This window comes from Juglans microcarpa x Juglans regia, chromosome 8S (genome assembly GCF_004785595.1).
Source record: "Juglans microcarpa x Juglans regia isolate MS1-56 chromosome 8S, Jm3101_v1.0, whole genome shotgun sequence".
NCBI lineage: Eukaryota > Viridiplantae > Streptophyta > Magnoliopsida > Fagales > Juglandaceae > Juglans > Juglans microcarpa x Juglans regia.
Genome location: NC_054609.1, coordinates 1,857,034 through 1,879,360, shown reverse-complemented (window position 1 = coordinate 1,879,360; position 22,327 = coordinate 1,857,034). Strand labels below are relative to the sequence as shown.

The window sequence follows — 22,327 nt, the reverse complement described above, 5'->3', positions numbered from 1 at the left end:
GCATGAGGCCCACGCGCGATGATTTTCATGAAACTACCACTTCTCTCCGAACGATTTGCAGCCTGAGAGCCTTCTTGTGCCGCGCGTGTCTCTCGGATGTTGCTGGAAAACTATACATTTGCCTTTTTCAACCTTGGAGGAAACAATAGTTGATAGTTTTAATAATTTAGAAAGTAAATTAAAAATATAAATAGAAAGAAAAATAAAGATGGTTTGAGATCGCAGAGTGTAACTTTCCCATATTCAAAGCAACATATGTATACTAAGCATTGGCATTGACTTCATCAAAAGCCAATGCATCTTCAAAATTTGAAGAAATGTGGATAAAATCAACTATATTGGCTAATACTATAAGGTTATAGTTTGTTCTTTTAATTGGTTAATATTATAGGGTTATAGCTATAGTAACTTTTATTTATTATAATAATATAATATAATATTATTAGCTAAAAATTCCGATGCTCCCATCTAATTCCAAGTCAGCAAAAAAGCTGCCGATGCTGTTTGGGATGCCTTTCCTTTAATCTTTAATTATTAATCGGTGGGCTTTCTTTGGATAGTGTAATTGCAAAATAAGAAAATATATATATATATTATTAAAAAATATTATTATATTATTAATTTGATGAATCTAATAGTTAATCCAATGTAAAGTCATGAATAGGAAAATTTTGAAATTATAGAAAACATGTACTTTTCAACAAATTTTAAAGATGGCTTTGATGAAGCCACTATGAATGCTCTTAAATCCAACCGTATCTGGTGTAACCATTTGAGAATATTACAGGGCTTAGTTATGGTTTTCTTGTAAGAAAAATATCTCAATAAATCCTTATGGTTGCTAAATTTGACCTCAATTGAAGATTAAAAAAGATGCCATCTTAAAAAACCAACTGATTAGCCATAAAACTCTAAATTGAGTAATTAGCATGTGAAAAAAATGGACTCAAAATATTGATTAAGAGGAAAATTAAAGTGTACTATTTAAAGTTACACCAAGTGCAACTTAAACCTACCTCATATACATATATATATTTAGTACATTTAAAATCACAGCAACTTAGCCCCTTCAGCCACAACCAGCCACCAAATTTCCTTTTTATATATGAAAAACAGACTAGTACAACGTGGGAGCAAAACCCTGTAAAAATCTCGCCGTATACAACCATCTTCACACAGGGCAGCAGGCAATTCGACCATTTCTCATGCTGCACAAGCAGCAGCTGTAATCAAGAACAGGAATATCAGTGTGATCAACAGAGCCTTTCTCATGGGGCCGGTTTCCAATCAAACTGGAGATTATTAAACCCGTTAAGTGCTCCTAGCCCATTAAGCAGCTGGTTTCCCAAATCCTGTTGATGATTCATGCTTTGGTCTCGAGCCATTGATAGCATTCCTACCCTTCCATTCATGGCAGAATTATTTCCCATGGCCGCTCTGATTCCATTAACCATGGCAGACTGACCAAGTCCACCCATGGTACCAAATCCAGAACCCATACCTGAATTACTGTTAACCGTCCCATTGCCCATCAAGTAGTGGCCACCGTTGAGACCTGCGTTGCTGCTTGTTGGCAAAATCCCATTAACATTTTTCATGTCATTCCCCAAAGAACCAACACTAACCATACCAACTGTGCCATTAAGTTGGTTGGACATCATCACCTCATGTAGGATTTTCTGAACAGAGCTCTGTGAATCACTTGGGTCAGCCTCGCTGGAAAGCACTGGCTGTTGCACGGACATATTTGCAGGTGAATTCGAGGTACTCATGTGGTTGGCAGCTGTTAAGGCACCATGCGCTTGTGGAGGATTGTTAGATGATGGTGTTGGTGATTGAAATGGAGATGGATTGGGCTGTGCCTGTGCCTGTGCCTGTGCCTGTGGAATAGTACTGGATGAACCCGGGGAAGGAATTTGAACAGAATTTCCACCATAAGGACTGCTTGCATTCATGGAATTTTGCTGTCTGGAGTTCATGGAGTTCTGATGGAGAAGCCCAACAATTGTGCTTGCAGAGGTTGACGTGGATGATGCATTGAGGGAATTATTATTTACACCAGACACACCATTGCCAGCAGCAAATTGCATAGCAGCAGCCTGGACAGAGCTTTGATCACTGTTTGAGTTCTGGGCCACTTTTTGATGCTGTTGTAGCTGTTCCTCAGGCTGTTGAGACTGACTATGCGAAGTACTTGTCCTCCTAGGATACTTGGCCAAGCTTTCTGAGAAGAAACGGAAAAAAATGAGCTACCCTTGGCATTTGAAAATCCAAACTACAGTTGTGATGTATCTTGCAAATAAAAATCCAGAGAACACGCAAAAAACAAAAACACAAATAAATCTATGAGGGCATTGGAATACCTATACAGTTGCATATTACGAAAAAATAACTATGAAAAGTTTGGTAGATTTTTTACATGCATATACACTGGAAAAAATCTATTTTCCAACAGAAGACAGCAAAATAGTTTGGGGTGGAAGGAAGCAGCTCTTCATTTGTCAGTATTAGGTCCACAATGTTGAAAACTGCCACTACAGACTCCCTCGCATTTGAAAAGCCTAAATCTATCGACAATAACATTTTCTTTTCACTGTTATAACTACACTATCTTTATGAGCAACAATAAAGGCATATTTGCAGATCTGATATTTTAACACAAGGCACATCCCCAACTTAAAGAGATCTAGGGGCCCGATGGGCTGCGAGACAAGAAAATCTACCGTTGAAGATTTTTAGTTAAATAGTTTTGGGAATATTATGCCCGCTGGTATTGAGAAACTAAAAAAGCTAAGATAACGTATCCACTCAATAAATCCCTTTAAAAACAATGCTTTGCCTGAACATGAGCCTCCAAGTTACCCTGTATATTGGATGTGATAGGGAACGCAACACGTATTATAAAACAGAGAGAGATCCTTTGCTTCTCTTGAAAGATCATACAGCTTCCCCATACCTATGGACCAGTCATTTCTCTTTTTTTTCTCTCATACGATCATTTCTTTTTTTGTTTTTTAGAAGTATCTGAGACAATCCTTTCTAAAGCACCAAAAGGAAATATTGGAAGCCTGCCCCGAATCTTGATTCAGAGATGCTAATTGGGCATAAATCGAAGTGGGGGATTTCAGCCTCTAGACAAAGAAGCTCTAAATTCATGTTATTGGCTGGCCAAATTTCAAATGGCTTGTGATTAAAAGATCCATTCCATTTTTTTATTTTTGATGTGTTATAAATCTATGCAATGGAACCATCATTGACTCCCCCAAACACATCAATCATAGATCTGCTTAGAGAAGACCTTAAAAAGATACACGTTTACAAACCAAATATGTCGCAAGGCCAGGTTTCCACACTCCTGATTCATTGACAGAGGATAGAAAAAGAAACTAAGCAAAGCTCTATTAATGGAGAAAGAAAATTCAATTCCTGCACTATGATAACAGTGGAACCGTGTACCAATGATCAAGCCCTGTAATAAGTTTTCATGCACCTATGCAAACAAGAGAGGCAGGGGAGTGTAGTTTCCAAAATTCAGTTGCTCAGAAGCTCATTCCAATCAAGTGACAAGCTAATATGTTGAAGAATTTCAATCCAGCCTGTCCATTTCACCTCCCCCATATATGGAAAGGAGGGAGAGCATTGGGTAAGCCGGGCACTGCATTAACTCCTTGGAAATATAGCAACTTTATAATTATGCTAGCTTTGAAAAAATTCTCAATGCCACCTTCCTAGCACTCATACCAAAAAAGGTGGGGTCAGTGGATGTTCGTGACTATCATCCTATTAGCCTTGTGACTGGGGTCTATAAGATTCTTTCCAAAGCGCTAGCAAACCGATTGAGTACGGTGACAGAGACGTTAATCTCGAAGCCACAAAACGCATGTCGAAGGTAGACAAGTCCTAGATTCGGTTCTAATTGCAAATGAAGTGCTGGACGGACATCTCAAATCTCGTGAACCTAGGTTAATTTGCAAACTAGATATGGAAAAAGCCTATCATCATGTTAATTGAAAATTCTTGATTTATTTACTTGCAAGATGCGGTTTTGGAGAGAGATGGCTGAAATGGATAGAGTTTTGCATCTCAACAGTCCGCTTCTCTATCTTGGTGAATGGCTCACCAGTGGGCTTCTTTGACTCCTCTCGTGGCTTGAGACAGAGAGATCCGCTCTCTCCCTTACTCTTCCTATTCGTCATGGAAGCTCTCAGTAAGATGATTGTAGGCCTCGTGAAAGGTGGTTTTCTCTACAATTTCTCGATGGGGAATGGTAATTTCGACTCTCTTAATATTTTCACTTGTTTGCTGATGACACTCTCATATTTTGTGGAGCAAACCTCGAGCATATCCAATTTTTGAGGGCTCTACTTCTTTATTTTGAAGCCGTCTCGGGTTTGAGAGTTAATCTTTCAAAGTCAGAAATGGTGCCAATGGGGAATGTTCCCAAAGCGGCGGCTCTAGCCTCTCTCTTGGGATGTAAGGTGTCTTCTTTACCTCTTCAGTATCTTGGCTTACCCTTGGGCGCTTCCTTCAAATTAGAGCAGATTTGGAATGCTATGATTGAATAGGTGGAGCGCAAATTGGCATCTTGGAAGAGGAGGTATTTATCGAAAGGTGATAGGCTCACATTGATTAAAAGTACTCTCTCTAACCTCCCCACCTATTTTTTTCCTCTGTTCCCACTCCCAGCAAAGATTGCCAACCGTATTGAGAAGCTACAACGCGATTTCTTATGGAGTGGTTTGGGGAACAAGTTAATTTCCATCTGGTCAATTGGTCCATGGTGTGCACTCCATTTTCTAGGGGTGAATTGGGGATTCGTAACTTGACGAAGTTCAACCAAGCACTATTAGGTAAATGGTTGTAGTGGTACCAACAAGAAAGGGGGCGCCCGAGTCTGTCATAGTTGCACAGGATGGGGAAGCATGGGGTGGTTGGTGCTCGAATGAGGTACGTGGCTTACATCGGGTGGGTTTGTGGAAAAACATTAAAGGTTGGGAGACTTTCAGGAGACACATATATTGTTGTGGGTATGGCTCTCATGTCAGATTTTGGCATGATAAATGGTGTGGTAAACGTTGTCTCAGATACTTTCCTTGCCATATTTGAGCTAGCACGAGTAAAGGATGTAGCGATAGCGGATCTCTTGGCTTTTTCTAGTGGCTCCCCTCAATGGAATGTGGACTTCACTAGGGCAGCCCAAGACTGGGAGTTGGAGGTTATCACAAACTTCTATGCGGCACTATATTCGGTACGTATGACCGAAGGTACTATGGACAAGATGTTTTGGAGCCCTTCCAAGAAAGGTAAATTCACGGTCAGATCATTTCACAAAGTTTTATCAAGCCCAGGCAAGCTCACTTTCCCATGGAAGAGCATCTGGCAGACCAAAGCTCCTTCAAAAGCAGCTTTTTTTTGTTTCGACAGCAGCATTGGACAAAATTCTCACCACAAATAATCTAAGGAGACGTCGGTTAATGGTATTGGACTGGTGTTACATGTGTAAGAAAGATGGTGAATTAGTTGATCATTTGTTTCTACATTGCGAGGTGGCTAGGACCACGTGGGCTAATTTTTTTATAGGGCTTGGTTTATCATGGGTCAAGCCCGGCAGATTGGTGGATTTTCTAGCACGTTGTAGAGGCCTTCGAGAAAATTCACAAGTTGCAGCAATATGGAAAATGGTCTCCATATGTATGTGTTGGTGTATTTGACGGGAGCGAAATGATAGAAGCTTCAAAAACCACGAGAGAACAATGGAGGAGCAGAAAGTTTTTTTCTTTACAACAGTGTTTCCTTGGGTGGGGGCCATTGTTTGTAACGAACTTAATGTCCATGACTTTCTACTTTTAGTTGTAAACTATAGCTAGGTATTTCTCATGTATACTCCCTGCGTACTTGGGTTTTGCCTAGTATTATGAATAAAACTTCTTAATTACCGATCAAAAAAAATCTTATCCAAAATCACATATGATTTCCTCACAGCACACGCAACATTCTTATTTAAAGGCCTCATTTCTCCTAGCCCATCCAATCTTTCCAGATCTCTCATCATTGTTACTAGAGTCTTGCTAAAGAGCGAAAACCCTTTCCCATGATTACTCTACCGAATGCAAGCAATAGTAAAGTTTACAGACTCCTGAAGCTGAATTCTCCAAATGTCATGAAAACCAAAAGGAATCACTTGATCTCCAGCAAGCGCAGAATATATAACATTTAACAAAAAGAAGTAATGCCTAAATAAAGTGACCAACCGTCCAAACAAAACAGGAAAAAAGTCGTGCAAATATATTTTGGTGATTTACACATTAACAGCTAACCATTATGTTAACAGCATAAAATTTGGGGCTACTACTACATCTTCCCTTTGGATTTGTTTTGCATTTTGAGCGGCAGGGTGCACATTAGGGTCACAAGAAGATTCTGCCACTAAAGTCTTCAATTGCTTAAAATCAAGGAAATAAACTTTCTGCAATTTCTATGACAAATTTACCCCAATAAAGTCACATTAGATGCATCAGTTCAATAGTATAGCAATACTTATCAAAAGATAGCATAGCAATACCACCATGGATCTAGGTAAGAGTTTCCCAGCTTCATTTCTTTGATCTAACCTTCTAACATTACTCTCAACCTTGGTAAAAGACCACCAATGAAACACATACGTAAAGGTAAAAGTTTTAATGAAAGAAAATTTGCAGGAAACTTACCCATAGGTCCTGTCCCTTTTTCCCAGCTATAATCAATCAAGTCTTTCATACTATTAACCACTTCTGATATCTGCAAGCACGAGAATGATAGTAAAGAACAGAGTTTAGCATTTTAACCAGTGCTTACCATTGTGGTCTAATGACATAAAAGAAACTGTAGCAATAACTAATAAGGGATAAGTCCTAGGTACTAGGGCTTTGTGAGAAGCAAAAGCTGAAAGGAATCCAAATGTCTCTCAAACACACAAAAGATCTGACCATACCATTGTGTTTGAACTGCTAGATTTTTACATAGAAAGAGAAAATTTCAAGTATTGACCTCAAACAAGGGAAAGAACCTAATCCAACACATGATGAAGTAGTTGATCCTAAAGGAAAAGCATATCCTTAATGATGTAGTAACATGGAAAGGGTTCATCATGTCAACAAAATCTATGAATAGTAGTGAAATGATTTGTGAATGGTAGTGAAATAGTTTGAGTTAAGATGCTTTATGAGATTTTGGGAAATTAGTGAAAAAATTGAATAAAAATATTATAAAGTTAAAATATTGTTAGAGCATAATTTTTTAATATTATTTTTGTTGGGATTTGAAAAAATTGAATTGATTTTTGTGTTCTGTTTGGAACTTTACAAAAATTGTAATGATTAGATGAAAAAGTTGAATATTTAAAATTGAAAAGCGTTTGTGTTTGAGTGATGTTTGGATGTTGAGATGAGATAAGAATATCTCATCTCAACATCCAAACTAGCCCTTAGTGGACGTTTAACCAGGAGAGTGGCTCATAACTGGAAGGCAGATTCCTTCACGGATTTTTCCAATCTCTCTTACTCTACTAGAAAATAAACAACATAGAAAATAGCTTGCCAAAATCGAAATACATAGTACTCAAAAAGAAAGAAAGAAAAGAAAAGCAAATGTTATTCCCTAGATAGAAATAGCAAAGACCTCAAGCACAAATTACCCAACTGCTAACCGCTTATTGTTGTTTTGCATTTTACTTCATATTCCAAGTAAGGTGATTTACTACTCTTAAATGTGGAACCCACAGCATTCAACTTTTAAAGCTGGAGGAATAACACGAGAGATGCTAATAGCACATCTAGAAATGGGACATTACCTGAAGGCATCGAACATATCTCTTTGTATATCCTAAATCATTTACCAATGGAACTTCCAAGGCTTTCGCTAACTGTCGAGCGGATGCTACAAACCTAAAGAAAAATTACACAGAAAGAATTAATGAAGGCCTTAAATGCCACACATCATTGGTCAAGGCCAAGGCAAGTCAATGACAAACTACTCTCACGTAATTCATACCGAGATATACCGAATATCATAAGCAGTAACCACAAGGCATACCTCAAACCCTGCAGCCCGCAGGGGATTCTTTTTTTTCATGCGGGGGAGGGGAACCAAAATTTGAAACCAAGTAGTCACAATAAAATATAATACACTGCAGCCTTATCTGACAAAGTATTTGACAATCAAAACATATTTCATAGATGAAGCAAGTTTGAGAATCAAATGTTGTCTTTTGCAAATACTCAGCACAGTGCCAATGAAACATAATTAAATCTTAACTTCTATTAGCTTCCATACTCGTGTTGCTAGTGCAATTAAAGCTACATGAAGATCATAAAATGTGTGCATTATGCATCAAGCTGAACTGCAAAAGACGTGCGAACCACCACTCCTCAAGTCAATGTAGATGGAAATAATTTCATCATTATCAAGCTTAAGATGCTTGAGAGAACAGAAACAAGTGAAGAAAAGAAATGTGTGGACAGATACAGAGAGAGAGAGAGAGAGAGAGAGAGAGAGAGAACTGAGCTAAAAAACATTAAAACATTCTGAAAAAAAAAAAAAAGGAATCCATAAAGTGTTTTATTGCTTTTTTCACATTTTTACCCCTTCTTGAAAAGAAATTAATCAAACAGGTAAATTCCAGGAGCAAAAGTGAAGCACCACTCAAAGGCTTAGAGATAGCATAAGAACAAGGAACCATAAAAGTCAGGGGCTTACATGTTACAATTATTTTGCAACTCTGAAACAGATATATTGGACGATGCATTTTGAGTAGCAGCCTGGTATTTTTGAGCCGCAGTTCCTAGCTGACTAACCTGTGCACCACAAATACCGTCAACTACTTCGAACGGAATTGGGGATGAGGAGAATTCAACAATTAATGGGTAATTTTCACATCCAATGAAAGCGTGTGTGCCGACCTACAGGTTATCAAATCCAGGATACGGTACATCTGAAATGAAACAGCCAAGGTACAGTACTTATTTCATCTAAAACTAATAAAAACCCATTGTATATCATTTCAATCAATGCTGGACAGGCTTCGGATTAGACATCCAGTAATATGACTCAAAACTTAAGTAAAGATAAAGCTGAAAATGAAAAATAAACAATCACACAATCTAGAAAAATAACCCCCCTTCTTGGTGGTTCAGCACTAAGAAATAACCCCCCCCCCCCCCTTCTTGGTGGTTTAGAAAGGCAAATCTAGCCTCCCAAATCAGTTTAATGATTGGGCTTCTCCCTTCCCTTATTAGCTGGTTCTTGTGGATTAGGTGTTGCACTGCACGCATGGAGGGTATGGTGGAAACAGGAGCGGCCATTGTATTCAGGATTAAGAGCTTCTTGGCTGAGCGATTGATGGCAAAGCAAGATCTGTCAGTCATAAAACGATTTGATCCATATGTATTGAAGCAATTAGGCATAACTTCACTGCCTATTAAAAGACCGAAGTATCTTATTCTTAAGTGGCTAAGACCCACCAGAGGAAATGTCAAGCTGAACATAGATGGGAGCAGTCGCAGGAATCCAGGCCCGAGTGGTGGAGGAGGAATTATCAGAGATGCGAATGGAGAGTTTGTGGCTGCGTTCTATAGGCACTATGGGACTCGGTCCAACTCAGAAGCAGAAGCTTTCGCTTTAGTAGATGGTCTGAAACTTTGCAGGCAGCTAAATCTTTATGAGGTGGAAGTGGAATCTGACTCCAAGTTGATTTGTCCATGGTGGCAAAACGATTTTGTGGTTATCTGCACAGTGAGGAACGCATGGGATCAAGCAAAGTCCTTTGCTAACCACATGGTTATTCATGTACATCATGCATACCGTGATGTCAATCAGGTGGCAGATGGATTAGCAAAAATTGGAGCTCAGGGGCAATCGACTGATATATTGGAGCTCCGTAACCTTCCTTGCGAATTTAAGGGGATGTTGAGACTTGATAAATTGGGCCTTCCGTATTTACGTTGTAAATGATGATGACTGTTAGTCGGGACTTTGTGTTACCACGGTATTCCTCCGCCATAAGTGAGGGCTATTAATAAAAATGGGGCTACGGCCTCTTTCAAAAAAAAAAGATTTGCATGTGTTCTAATAAACCCTTAATTAATAGAGTGAAGGTGCTTTGCAAGCATTCGCATAGGATTTGTAGCACTGCCACATTCAATCCAATTAAATTTCTCCAATTATCAACATGCTTAAAAAGAAAGATTTCTCAACCATCTTTATGCCGCATTGGAGGCAAAAAGTTTACATGAATACTGACAAGAAGCGGAATACAAAAACAAAAGGAATCCAGACAATCAAATACAGAAACAAGTTATTATCATAACTATCAAGATAAGGACAAGTAGCAGAATACAAAAACGAAAGAAAGGAATCCAGACAATCAAATACAGAAACAAGTCATTATCATAACCATCAAGGAAAGAACCTCCTAAATCCAAGACGTCGATCCCCACATGATTTGAACATTAGCAGCTAGCCAAAAGGAGCACACCAAATATACGAACTTCCTTTATAACCCATGTCTTTTAGAAAAACTAAATCTGCTCTACGAAGTCTAGCAGAAATGATTAGCAAACAAGCACACTACTATTAAGAGTCTACGACAGTAGTTGTAAACTATTTAACCACCTTACAGAAATATTTATTTACACCAAAACAAATGGTTGCCTCATCGTATTTAAAAAAGCAAGGTCTAGTTGTCACTGAACAAACAATATACCCCAATCAGCATATCAATCAGCCAGTTAACTTGGTTCCCCAATAAAGATATCTTGCAGGAATCAAGTAGTCAACCGTAAAACAGAAGAGCTTCTCTAGTCGCAAAACGATACTTCATCATTACCTGAGGTATCAGCAATCTTCGAGGGATGAGCTCTTCATGGCGCCGAGCACAAAATTCCCAGGAGCATATCTAGTCAAAAGGTTGGCCAGAGACAAGAAAATGTCAATAGCAATGCATAAAGAATAATGCAGACATTAGAGGTAAAGATGCCATTCTCTTCTGTGCAACCTTTAGGTCTGGAGAGAAAACTATTCGTAGCTGACCATCACGAACAACGCGAAGTTGCTCAAACACACTTTCCTGTATTGCCTTAGCATAGTCCAGGACAATCTGACCAGATGAATTCTCATATTCACGGGGCATATCAACATAAAGAAGTTCTTCCAAAGTACCACTTTCATACTTTATTTTGAAAAGCCTGGGAAGAACCTCAACAGTTGCTTCTACAGTAAACAGAATTCAGACACCAGTTAGACATGGAAAACTCTATCTATACGCCAAATAAAAGTAGCAAGGAGCGTAACTAGATACACTTTATTCACCAAAAATCAAAGATGCTAGTGAGCCAATAGCATAGCGTACATTTAAAAGAGGACACTAAATTAGAGCAGCAATGGGCGCCGAGGAAAACAACATGGAATGAACAACAAACTTGAAAAACTAATTGAGAACATACCAAAACCACGGCCAGGCTTGCGGTTACATATTTCACAGTGCCACACATCCTGAAAAATTCACGATTGATCATTTTCACTTGGACGAGTATTTGAGTTAATAGGAATCCAAATCGGGATGAATGCACAGAGATCCAAGGGCTTATATTTTTTTTTTATAAGGGCTAATAAAATTTTGAGAGCATGAATTGAAATTATTTACTTCAAACTAGCATGAAGGCAATATTAAGTATCAGTGGTTTATAGATACAAAAGATAAACAACAAGAAGAGCTTAAGCAGGTTTGCATGTCCTCAGGAGTAATTTAATGTCATTAGCAGCAACCTGAGGAAAAACTCCAGTTGTTTGCCGGCCACTTCCATACATAGAAACACACCATCTCTTTTTAGCATGGGGGGCAAAGTACTCGGCAACAAATTTCCTCCAGAACTCAATATTGTTGTCCTACACAAAGGTTTTATAAATTATTACAGATCATAACAGCCACACCAAATGAAGCATATAAAAGACTATAAATGGTAAGAAAATCTTACCTCTGGTCTGTGTTGTTGCTGATACATGTAATGTGTGAGCCGCCTAGCACATGTCCCAGGTGCATAGACCGATTTTGCAGGAGGTCTCAAAGGCAAATTCTGCTGTTGAAAATGCTGTTGCAATTGGGAACGCTGCTGGGGCATTGCCTTCAATAGTTGCTGTTGCTGGTGTTGTTGATGTTGCTGCTGCAGCTGCAAGAGTCTTTGTTGATGCAGAATATTAATCTGGGCAGCAGCAGCCTGTGAGGACTGCCTTGACATGTGGAGGAGTTGCTGTTGCTGCTGTTGTTGCTGCTGTTGTTGCAGAAATAAGGATTGATCAGAATGTTGAGGTTCCATTTTTACTGGCACCAGACTTCTCATTGTCTGAATTTGTTGCGGTTCCAGCTTCACCGGACGAAGATTTCTTAATGATTGTAACTGCTGCTGCTGTTGCTGTCCGTGCTGATCATTTGACACCTGGGGCTCCAACTTTACAGGTCCAACACCACCTCCTCCTCGAATTTGTTGAAATTGCTGCTGCTGTTGCTGGTGGGAACCATGTGGAGCAGAGAACTGTTGCATTACCGGCTGACCATGTTGGAAATTTTGGGATTCAAGTTGATGGGACTGTTGTTGATCTGACATTAGCTGGTTACCAGAAGAGTTCGAGAATTGCTGACCCTGATTTTGCCCAGATGAAGAAGGGTTCACCATGTTCGAAGCTACAAATGAAGATGAAGGAGTATTAAAACCCATACCATTGCCAATACTAGAAAGTTGATCCGACTCAGCCCCAGTATCAATACCTCCACGCTGGCTACTTCCATGACCCGAAAGCAAAGTATTCGGACCTCCATTTCCAAAAGACTGATTAAGAAGGGATGACATATTGGGCACGTTTCCTAGCATATTCATGTTATTAAACTGAGTACGGGGTGACACATGTGAAGGAAAAGCCGTCTGGGAAGGCATGGGACCCCCTTGAGCTCCTAACATTCCAGAATTTGATCGCAAGAGTGAAGGTGAAACGGACTGGGTGCCACCAATTGGTGTGGGCGGCCCCGAAGGTACCATCTTTCCAGAAGCGCAAACTAAACACACTGACCGAAGTGCTACAACTATCTAAAACAACAAGAATCAAGAAACTACAATTACACAAGACGTGAAAAACCGGACAAATTGCTCAAACCAGATAGCACTTCTCCGCAACATCCAAGTTCTTTCGCTTCAAAGAAGCTTATTGTGCACCAATAGAAGTGGGCAAGCTTTCTGCCTGTGCATATGGTGTTGACTTCTTCCAAAGGCAAGCCAAGTACCGAGACAGCCCAAAACCAAGGAATAAGCATCGATTCTGAACATGCTAGAATTGTATCGTTTCTGCAAAACCAGCAATCTCCAAGCCGCTTCCGCATGAATCTCTGTATAATTTACGAATTTTCAGATCTACTATAGCTTCAACCATCGTACAAAAGCAAGCACTAACCAATCCACAATCAAACATTCACTCCCAAACACAGATTCTGAATCTCAATTTCCTCACACTACCGGCCAACAGCTGCAACCAAATCCCAAAACAAACCCACGTCACCAAAATTCACAACCCTACAAAAGAAAACGAAAGTGAACCTTACCCATCAAAGAACAACTCCTTTTCTCATACCTCCGAGTTCAAGTTTCAAACATGAAACCCCCCCCCCCTCCCCCAAGCAATCCCAAAATCGAAACTTTATCAAACAATAACAACAATCACGACTGCAAACAACAATCAAAGGGCTAAACAAATGCAGACAACAACTAAACCCGCATCGATCGATTCCCAAATCTTAACAATCAACGATCCAGAGCTTCCAATGAGCAACAACACACTCCAAAAACTCCCAGGACCTGACTATCAAACTTTAAGAAGGGAAAAAAAGAAAAGCGAAGAAGACGGAATAAAATACGGAGTCAAAGACTACCCAAGGACTCACCGGAGTTGGAAATTGAATAGGTCACAAAGTCTTCAACGCCCACCAATAAAACATCACAATGATAAAAAAGAATCCCCTAGAAAACCAAATTCGAACTCTTTTCTCCTTTACATACGTATCTTTCTCAAAATTACTTCGGCTTAAAATTGTGGCACGGAGAAAAATAAAAAAGCCCAGAGCTCTCTTTTTTCTCTCTAGGGTTTCTTCATCTCTCAGTCTCTGCTCAGTAGACGCCCCCCCGTTCCTCGCTGTATTCTTTTAGAGAGAGAAAGTAGAAAGTTTTAGAGAGAGAAAGAAATTGTTTTTGCAGTCCTTGCGGACGTCAAAACTGTATTCGATCCGATTCAATTTTCTTCATTCTTTCTCTCTTTCTCTCTCTACTGTGACAAATGAAGTCAAATGCTACTCTCTCTCCCTGTACGTTTATTTATGTGCATCCATAGATAAATACCACCATCATCGTCATCCATCATCCGCGATGTTAAATGCTTTATTTACGGGATTGCCACGATTTGGTGTGTTGTTGGAACTCCTTGTGTGTGTTTGCTTGGACTCTATTATGGTATATCTAACTTTCATCTCTGGCCATCTGAGATTCTGACTTGTACAATCTTAAAATATTTAATTTCTGTGGCTTTTTTTGAAAAATACAAATAGGATAATTAATCTAAAATTTATATGAAAAAACTCGTTTTTTTAAAGATGGATTCATTTTTTTAAAAATAATGTGAGGAACTTGCATATCTTATAATTATATCTAGTATTACTCTTATACAAAAATTAAATTGTATCTCTATTCATACTCGAGCAACTTTATTTTTTTGCAAAAATTAAAAATAAATAAAAACTTCTATTTCTTCCTAACCTAATTTCATAAACTTTTTGAATAAATATAAATTAAATTATGTCACGTGAATTGTATGTAGAGTAAAGACATTTAAATATAATTATTCTGAGTCAAAATCTCTTAATCAATGTAACACAAAATCTCAAAACAACATAAATACGTCATCCTCGTAATTTTTGTTTGGATATAAGAGGCTTTGAAGAGCAAATGTGTAGTCGCATTGACATGTTTGGAACAAAATTGACTTGTATATAGGCAAGAATAATGTTATAAAAAAAAAAATGATTGTATAAAAGTTGTTACATAGTGATGTAATGTTGTACTTCACATTCTAAATGTAGGAGATGAACCATATGTTCCTAGTGTTTGATATATGAAAGCTGTGTATAGTATTTCCTATTTTAAACAATTGAGTTGTCAACATATATATATATATATATATATATCTCAATTTCAATAGATATACCTCAAAAGTAGTAATGTCAAATAAAACTATATCACAATTAGTCAACTATTCTAGCTCAATTGGCTCTTTTTCCATTAATAGCCTTAACCAGGAAAGAGCTCTACTCCTGCATGGGTAAAAGACTTCAAAACACTGATAATTTAAGAATAATTCTATTCAAAACAAAGAATAATCATTTGTATGAGCCATTGGAAGTGAGACTCGTTTAATTGCATTCTGGTAAATTGGAATTGAGATAGATGAAAGATTTGAAATTTGTTTGGGATAGGGATAGGGATAGGGATAGAGATAGGGATAGGGATACATCAAAAGGGAAAATATACGATAATTAAATTATAAATAAGTAGGGTTTATGAGATCCTTTAAATTTATGGTGATAACTTCTTGATAGCATTCTTAATTTATGACAATTATTTTTAAATTAAATGGATGAGATTTTGCTACCTTAACATTTGCCATATTTTGAAGTTTCTTAATTATTTTTCTTCATTCATTGCATCTTACACAAAATAGATAGATAGTTCATAAAATGTAAAACAATTTTATAACTTAAAAAAGAATGGTATAGATTGTAAGGATTATACGATAAAAAATCAGTAATGCTAGATATAGTCATAAAATTGCAAGCGTCGTGCACTCTATTTAAAAAAAAGTAAGGTCTATTATTCAAAAAATAATTTTTTTTATGTGGATCTCATATTTATTAACTTTGTTCAATATGAGTAAATGACGCTTGAACAGTACTTTATGATTGTATTTGGCATTTTTTCCTACTTAACACGTTATGAGAAATAATAGTTGCAATCGTGAAGTGCACATGTGTCATGCAATCCTTTTGAAAAAAGTGAGTAAATATAGGATCCATATTAAAAAATTAAATTTTTAATAGTAAATCTCACTATTTTTCAAAATGATTATGCAGCGCTTGCACACCCACAACTGTATGTAACATTACTCATTCTATAAAATCGAAAAAATTATATTTACGAGTCGACGTGGACAACACACAATCTATTTGATTGATTTGGCATGATTTGATTTGTAAGAGAAGTTTAAAAATAAAATATCTTACAAATGAAATCTTGTCATGTAAACCGTGTGAAGGATGTGTCATCCACGTCGGCTTATAGACCTCGTTTTTTTTCACAAAATTTCTTAATTCATCTCATGTAATTATTATAATATTTTTAAATTTTCACACAAAATAAAATAAATAATTTAATTTTTTTTAAATTTAAAAATAAAAATAATATTAAAAAATATATTTTAATAATATTTTATTTAATTTTTAACTTTTATCTTAACTCATATTATCTCATCAATGAAAAATCTATAGATTTTTCAAGCTTTTTCTTACATCTTGGTCAATCAAGTTATCAACAACAAATTTCCCCTGAAAATTTTTTTTATTTTTGTTTAGCACAAAACATCAAGTACTTCATGATAATGCAAGTGTCGGCTAAAAAATATTTAACTTGATTGGGTGATAAAAAGTATGGTACTAGACGCATTAAAAAGGTGCTCAAAATAAATAAAAAAAAAATGAAAAGAAAGCCGAATAAGGTAGCAATAGTCAAACCATTTGTTAGATAATCTTATTGCTAATCACTTCAATTGAATTGGATTGATGTGCCATGACATTCTTTTGTTCGTTTAAAGGTCTCCATCGTTGCCGTTGAAGGGTCCTACGCCCCACTACTACCTCTTTTACTCTTCTTCTTAACCATGTTACGTTGATTGAAGAAACCATGGTGATGGATCAATTTATTTTTTAAAATTGTTTTCTTTTTTCAATAATTATTATTATAGAAATGATATTTTCATATCATTTTTTTTATTGGTTACCACATTTTATATCAATGTAATAGTTATTAAGATTAGTTTACTTGAGAGGTGTTGTTGAATTGCTATAAAACGAATCACCATTATCTAGATTTGAAACAATACTAAATACAATTTTAAGGTATGCAAGTCTTACGTATTTTGTTTGAAAAAAGTTGAGTCAATAATAATAATAAATAATTTTTTCAAGTTAGTCACATATTTTTTTTTCTTTTTTTAATTGGAATATGCAAGACTTGTGTATTCTAATCATTTTTCTTAGAATTGATGTCTAAACTTTAAAAAAAAAAACAAAAACTGTAGGGTTTAATAACAACATAGATATATATATATATATATAATGAGTTTTAAAATATTTATTGAGCATTTAATATTTTATAAAATATTCCTATTAATAATCATTAATATTGTAAAATTTGTTTCATATATCTCATTATAATCTATTCAGCTCAGATGAGATGAGATGAAATGTTTTATTGAAAGTTAAATAAAATATTATTATAATATTATTTTTTAATATTATTTTTATTTTGAGATTGAAAAAAATTGAATTATTTATTATATTTTATGTGAAAGTTTAAAAAAATTATAATAATTATATAAGATGAGATGAGATTGTTTGGTTCTATGTAACCAAACTAGCCCAATTTATACAAAAATCTAAAAAAAGAAAATACCTAAGAATTGATATAAAAATAGAATTTCTGAATTTATTATTTTATATTTTAAAGTACAAATTATTTTTTACTCTCGTGCGCCTAATATATCAAGACATTGGACTATCATGTTTTTAGTAGTTTTTGAATTTTTTATATATAACGAAAATGGTCTGAGGAAGTTTATTTATATTATTATTATTATTTGTATACGAGCACATAGACTGTAAAAATACCCCATGATAAATAACAGGCGAGCAAAACAGCAAATCCCATCAACGCAGGAGTGGGGCACACTAACGCCACAGCCCGTGGTGAAAGAGCTCCGTGGCTATTGGCTAATGCGGAACCCTCAGGGAATGACGAGGATGCCCTCTCACAGACAAAACGACAGGGGTACTTGTATGGACCATGGAGACTGCTATAGTGCTTTGCTTCTCAAATACTAAAATCATTTCCAATGATGAACCTTGCCCACACGTCAACAATATCTTGGCTGACTTTTTGAATTGACCAAGATGCCCCTAAGAGCCTGACAGGTTGAAATAAATAAATAAATAATAGAAAAAAAAAAAAAAAAAAAAAGAAAGATTGATAGTGAATATTTAATTAATATTATGGGGAGCAATGAAATGAAAGTCTTTAAAGGGCTTTAAAGAAGTGCCAGATCATGCGTGGGGGCAATTCTACCGTATATAAACTCGACCATGACTGTAAGGTCGGTCACTTCTTTTCTCTTTAAAAGGCCACATTAAAAGAACATGGAGGAAATAGTGCAATTTTTGAGTATATCATGTTATTGCTGAGGGTATTGCTATGATCGTAAAGTATGTAAGTATTATATAATTATTTTAAAAAAAATAAGATTTATTAGTAAAAAGTTATTATTTTTATATAAATTCTGTATTTACTTATTTTTTTAAAGAGATGTGTGACAATTACGCACTCTACAATTATAAATATCATTTCTCTATTACTAAACATAACATTTTTTAGAATATATATATAATAAATATTTTAATCATCTATTTACTTAAATATCATCATTTTAAAACATAGTTATAAAAAATTGTAAAAATATTATATGTATCATAATATTATTACTCTTTTTTTGGCTTTTTTAATAGTTAGTTTTGTTACTTCTTCGTCAAAATTGCTAGATGTATGAAACAACTATTCATTACAGTTCTCTAGTTGAGAAGCCCTTATCCATTTTACTCACTATAAAAGTCACACTCGAATAAGGGAGTGAGGTGGGCGGCAGGCCTCCATATCCTGTCCGCTTGCCACCCGTATTTCGGGAGACGGGGCCCAGGCTAGCCCTAAGTCCTCCCATATTTTTCTAATAAAAAAAAATATTATTTTGGTGCTCCAATTTGTTTTAAATTAAAACCCCTCTCTCTCTCTCTCTCTCTCCTTGTCCGTCGCAATCTCTCCATCTCGCCATCACCTCCAACCCCTGAGGGCCAATCCGGCCCTGACATCCAGACCAGAGCATTCACCTATGGGAGCGGGACCGGGAGCTGCTCGCCTAGAAGGTGTGGGTAGCACCCCTAAAAGGAAGTAGTTGACCCTCTTAAGTGCTATATGTATCAAACAAGTACTTGTTACGTTTATAATTCTCTCATCTCTCACTTTCTCATTTCTCTTTCTCTCTTAGTATTTCTTTCTTTCATTTTTCTTTAACATTTCAATAATAGATTTATGATTTATACCCATTAACAAAAAATCACATCCATGCCACTGCCATTATAATTGTCAACCTCTACTTCATCACTCATAGTCATCAACATCCAAAATAATCAGTGCATGGTCGCCACATCGCCTCCAAACATTAGATTTTGAATCTTTTTCAATCGCATTTTTTGGTACCGGCCTCTTCTTACTACTCTCTAATCCTTTTTTTGTTTTAATTCATTTTCTCTTCTTTCTCTCTCACTTTTTGTCCTGTGTTAAAAACTCAAATCGATCGCCATTTGTCTGCCTACAGCCACCATGCGCCGTTCATTCAATTTGCCCACCTACCTAACGATTATCCTTCTCGCTTATATGGTGGCGCGTGTGACCCACTTGCCTTTCCTTAATAACGCCTCAATTTTCGTCCATATTTTTTAAGAGACATTTCTATATCCTCCATTTTGTCTGAAAAGGAATGAGGATTTAGGAAGTTCCATCATTTTTTTCAAAAATTAAATCTAATAGATAGTTACTTGCAGAAGAATATGAGTTCAGTCCATGCTTTATATACCATTACCATTTTTTCATTGTATTTTTATATAATGAAAAAATAGTAATTATATGGGTAACAAGATTAAATTATATGGGACGGTAATTATATGGTTTTTCACCATCTCTTTTCATATTTTTCTTTCTTATAAAATGAAATGTTATTCATATATATATTTATAAATGATAATTCTATTTAAAAACTTTTACACGACACACTATCTACGTGGTTGATATGATACCAACCTATGCCCCATCGGATGTGGCTTTTGTCTGGATTTTTTTGTCGATATGTGAGACACACCACATACAATTTGCACATTTGGCTCCTGCTGGACCCTTTTATGAAAAGGGCTTTATGCTCTTTATACATATCATCTTTGATTGCCTAGATCGTGTGCCCCTTATTCTGCCGTACATTGACCATTATGTCTGTTATCTTTTGTATTTGGAGGGTTTTTTATGTCTTCAATCTGTTTAATACAACATCGTTGCCTACCAAAAAAAATTATAAGAATAAATTTATGAATACTTTAACGATAAGTTTTCAATAGCATAACGTGCGTATGGTGTTTGATAGCTTTCACGCAATTTTCATACCATTATGGTATGAAAAAAACATGAAAAAGTAATATTAAATACAGTTATGAACTATACAAATCTAACGAATTATTCTTGAAAAAAAATAAAATTAATTATTAAAAAGTAGAACTCGGTAATTTATTAAAGTTGTGTTTGATAAGTGAAGTATTTTTAGATTACTTCACTACTATTTATAAATTATCCACTATTTTTTCATTATTATTTATGAATAATATAAAATCACTTCAACTTCTAAACGTAACATAATCGGATCGCTTATTTCTTCGATATAAATAATTAAAATATAAGCAATGTCCTGTATGTTCTATTATGTAAAATCCAGTATGTTTATTAGGGATTATTTTTTATTTTTTTAAACAAATTTAAAAATTAATGAATAATATAATATCATAGTGAAATGAGATTGTAATAGATAGAATTTTACTTAAAATATTATATGGAAATAATGTATAAAACAATTATAAGGGTTGGTTTGGATGATAAGATGATATAAAATGATTTTAAATAAAAGTTAAAAGTTGAATAAAATATTATTATAATTTTAGAATTTGAAAATATTGAATTGAGATTTGAAAAATTTTAATTTTTTATTATATTTTATGTAAAAATTAGATAAAATTATAATAATGATACGAGATAGAATGAAATACTCTCAAAGCCTAAATATTATTTTATATTTTTGCATTCAATCGCACCTGGACACTTGTCGAAACGAAATGTGACCGTGCCATGGAACCACATAGCAAGCCACGTGGCCTTGATTTGGTAATTATGTGATTAAGGGAGGACATAAACGCAACTTCAGTAGAGTTTCCTAAATTTGACGTCACTGACGGCACGTAAAGCTGGACAACGAGAAACCCTAAACCTAGAAAGAAACATAAAATTAACATCCTGTTCTCTCCCATACCATCAAAGCCATACATATATACATACATACATGACATCATGACATGCGTGGGATTGGCTAACATGTCACGAAGATTGACGGAAAGGCACACCGTTAATTTTTAAATAGAGAAAGTTGAGAAACGTTGAGAAGGCATAACGGCCGTTTAAGCTAATATCCTAGGTAGATTTTTGTAGATTTTTAAGGGATTTTTAAGGTATGCACAGTGATTAAAGTTTAAGAAATGATATTTGTAATAATATATAACTACTATGATTTTTATTTTTTAAAAAAGTGAATAAATGTGATATGTATATTAAAAAAATTAAATTTTTAATAACCGACCTTCTTATTTTTTAAAAAGATTACGCATTACTTGTATATTTTACGACTGTATATAATATTATTAAAAAAGTTTAGTCTATTATTAAAAAAAATTGTATGTAGCATATTTATTTATATTTTTTAAAAATATATATAAGATTTACACATCTTAAAATTATAAAAATAATTAAAAGCCTATTTTTTTAAAAAATTGTATGTGGCTTTTTCATAATGAAGTCTATTTTTTTTAATTAAAAGCCTGCAAAAAATTTGTATATTTAAGATTTATATGTACCATTATTTTTTTCCATATATGGACTATCAACTTATTTTTATTTAGCTGACAGCAAATGAAAAAAAAAAAAAAATAGCTGACAGTTGGAGCCTGGCCATAGTTTCAAAAGAAGATTCTCTTCTCTCGCCCTTTATTTTTTAAATAAATATAATATACTAAGATATAAATATATAAATATGGATTATAAACAAATATAAATAATCCTTTACAATATGATTA

General features: G+C 35.3%; 1 protein-coding gene across 5 annotated transcripts; it reads right to left on the bottom strand.

The window, feature by feature from the left end:
* Positions 1–932: 932 nt before the first annotated feature.
* On the bottom strand, positions 933–14,366 carry LOC121244986 (transcriptional corepressor SEUSS-like). 5 transcript variants are annotated; one of them, XM_041143246.1, is made up of 11 exons: positions 13,961–14,366; positions 12,797–13,408; positions 12,009–12,712; positions 11,800–11,919; positions 11,478–11,526; positions 11,030–11,244; positions 10,862–10,930; positions 8,734–8,831; positions 7,829–7,922; positions 6,708–6,777; positions 933–2,224 (listed from the first exon to the last, which is right to left on the bottom strand). In XM_041143246.1, exons 2-11 carry the CDS (start codon positions 13,062–13,064, stop codon positions 1,269–1,271), a joined length of 2,643 nt encoding a protein of 880 aa, XP_040999180.1. In that variant the 5' UTR covers positions 13,065–13,408; positions 13,961–14,366; the 3' UTR covers positions 933–1,268. The 5 variants fall into 5 exon arrangements, with proteins under 5 accessions (XP_040999180.1, XP_040999179.1, XP_040999178.1 ...); XM_041143245.1 differs by having other exon boundaries at positions 12,009–13,592; XM_041143244.1 differs by having other exon boundaries at positions 12,009–13,545.
* Between the last annotated feature and the right edge of the window lie 7,961 nt (positions 14,367–22,327).

Coding starts and splice junctions, on each gene's coding strand:
- LOC121244986 (XM_041143245.1), bottom strand. CDS start 13,064: ATGGTACCTTCGGGGCCGCCCACACCAATTGGTGGCACCCAGTCCGTT. Junction 11,245..11,477: donor CAAGCCTGGCCGTGGTTTTG/GTATGTTCTCAA, acceptor TGTTTACTGTAG/AAGCAACTGTTGAGGTTCTT. Junction 6,778..7,828: donor GATATGTTCGATGCCTTCAG/GTAATGTCCCAT, acceptor TCGTGCTTGCAG/ATATCAGAAGTGGTTAATAG.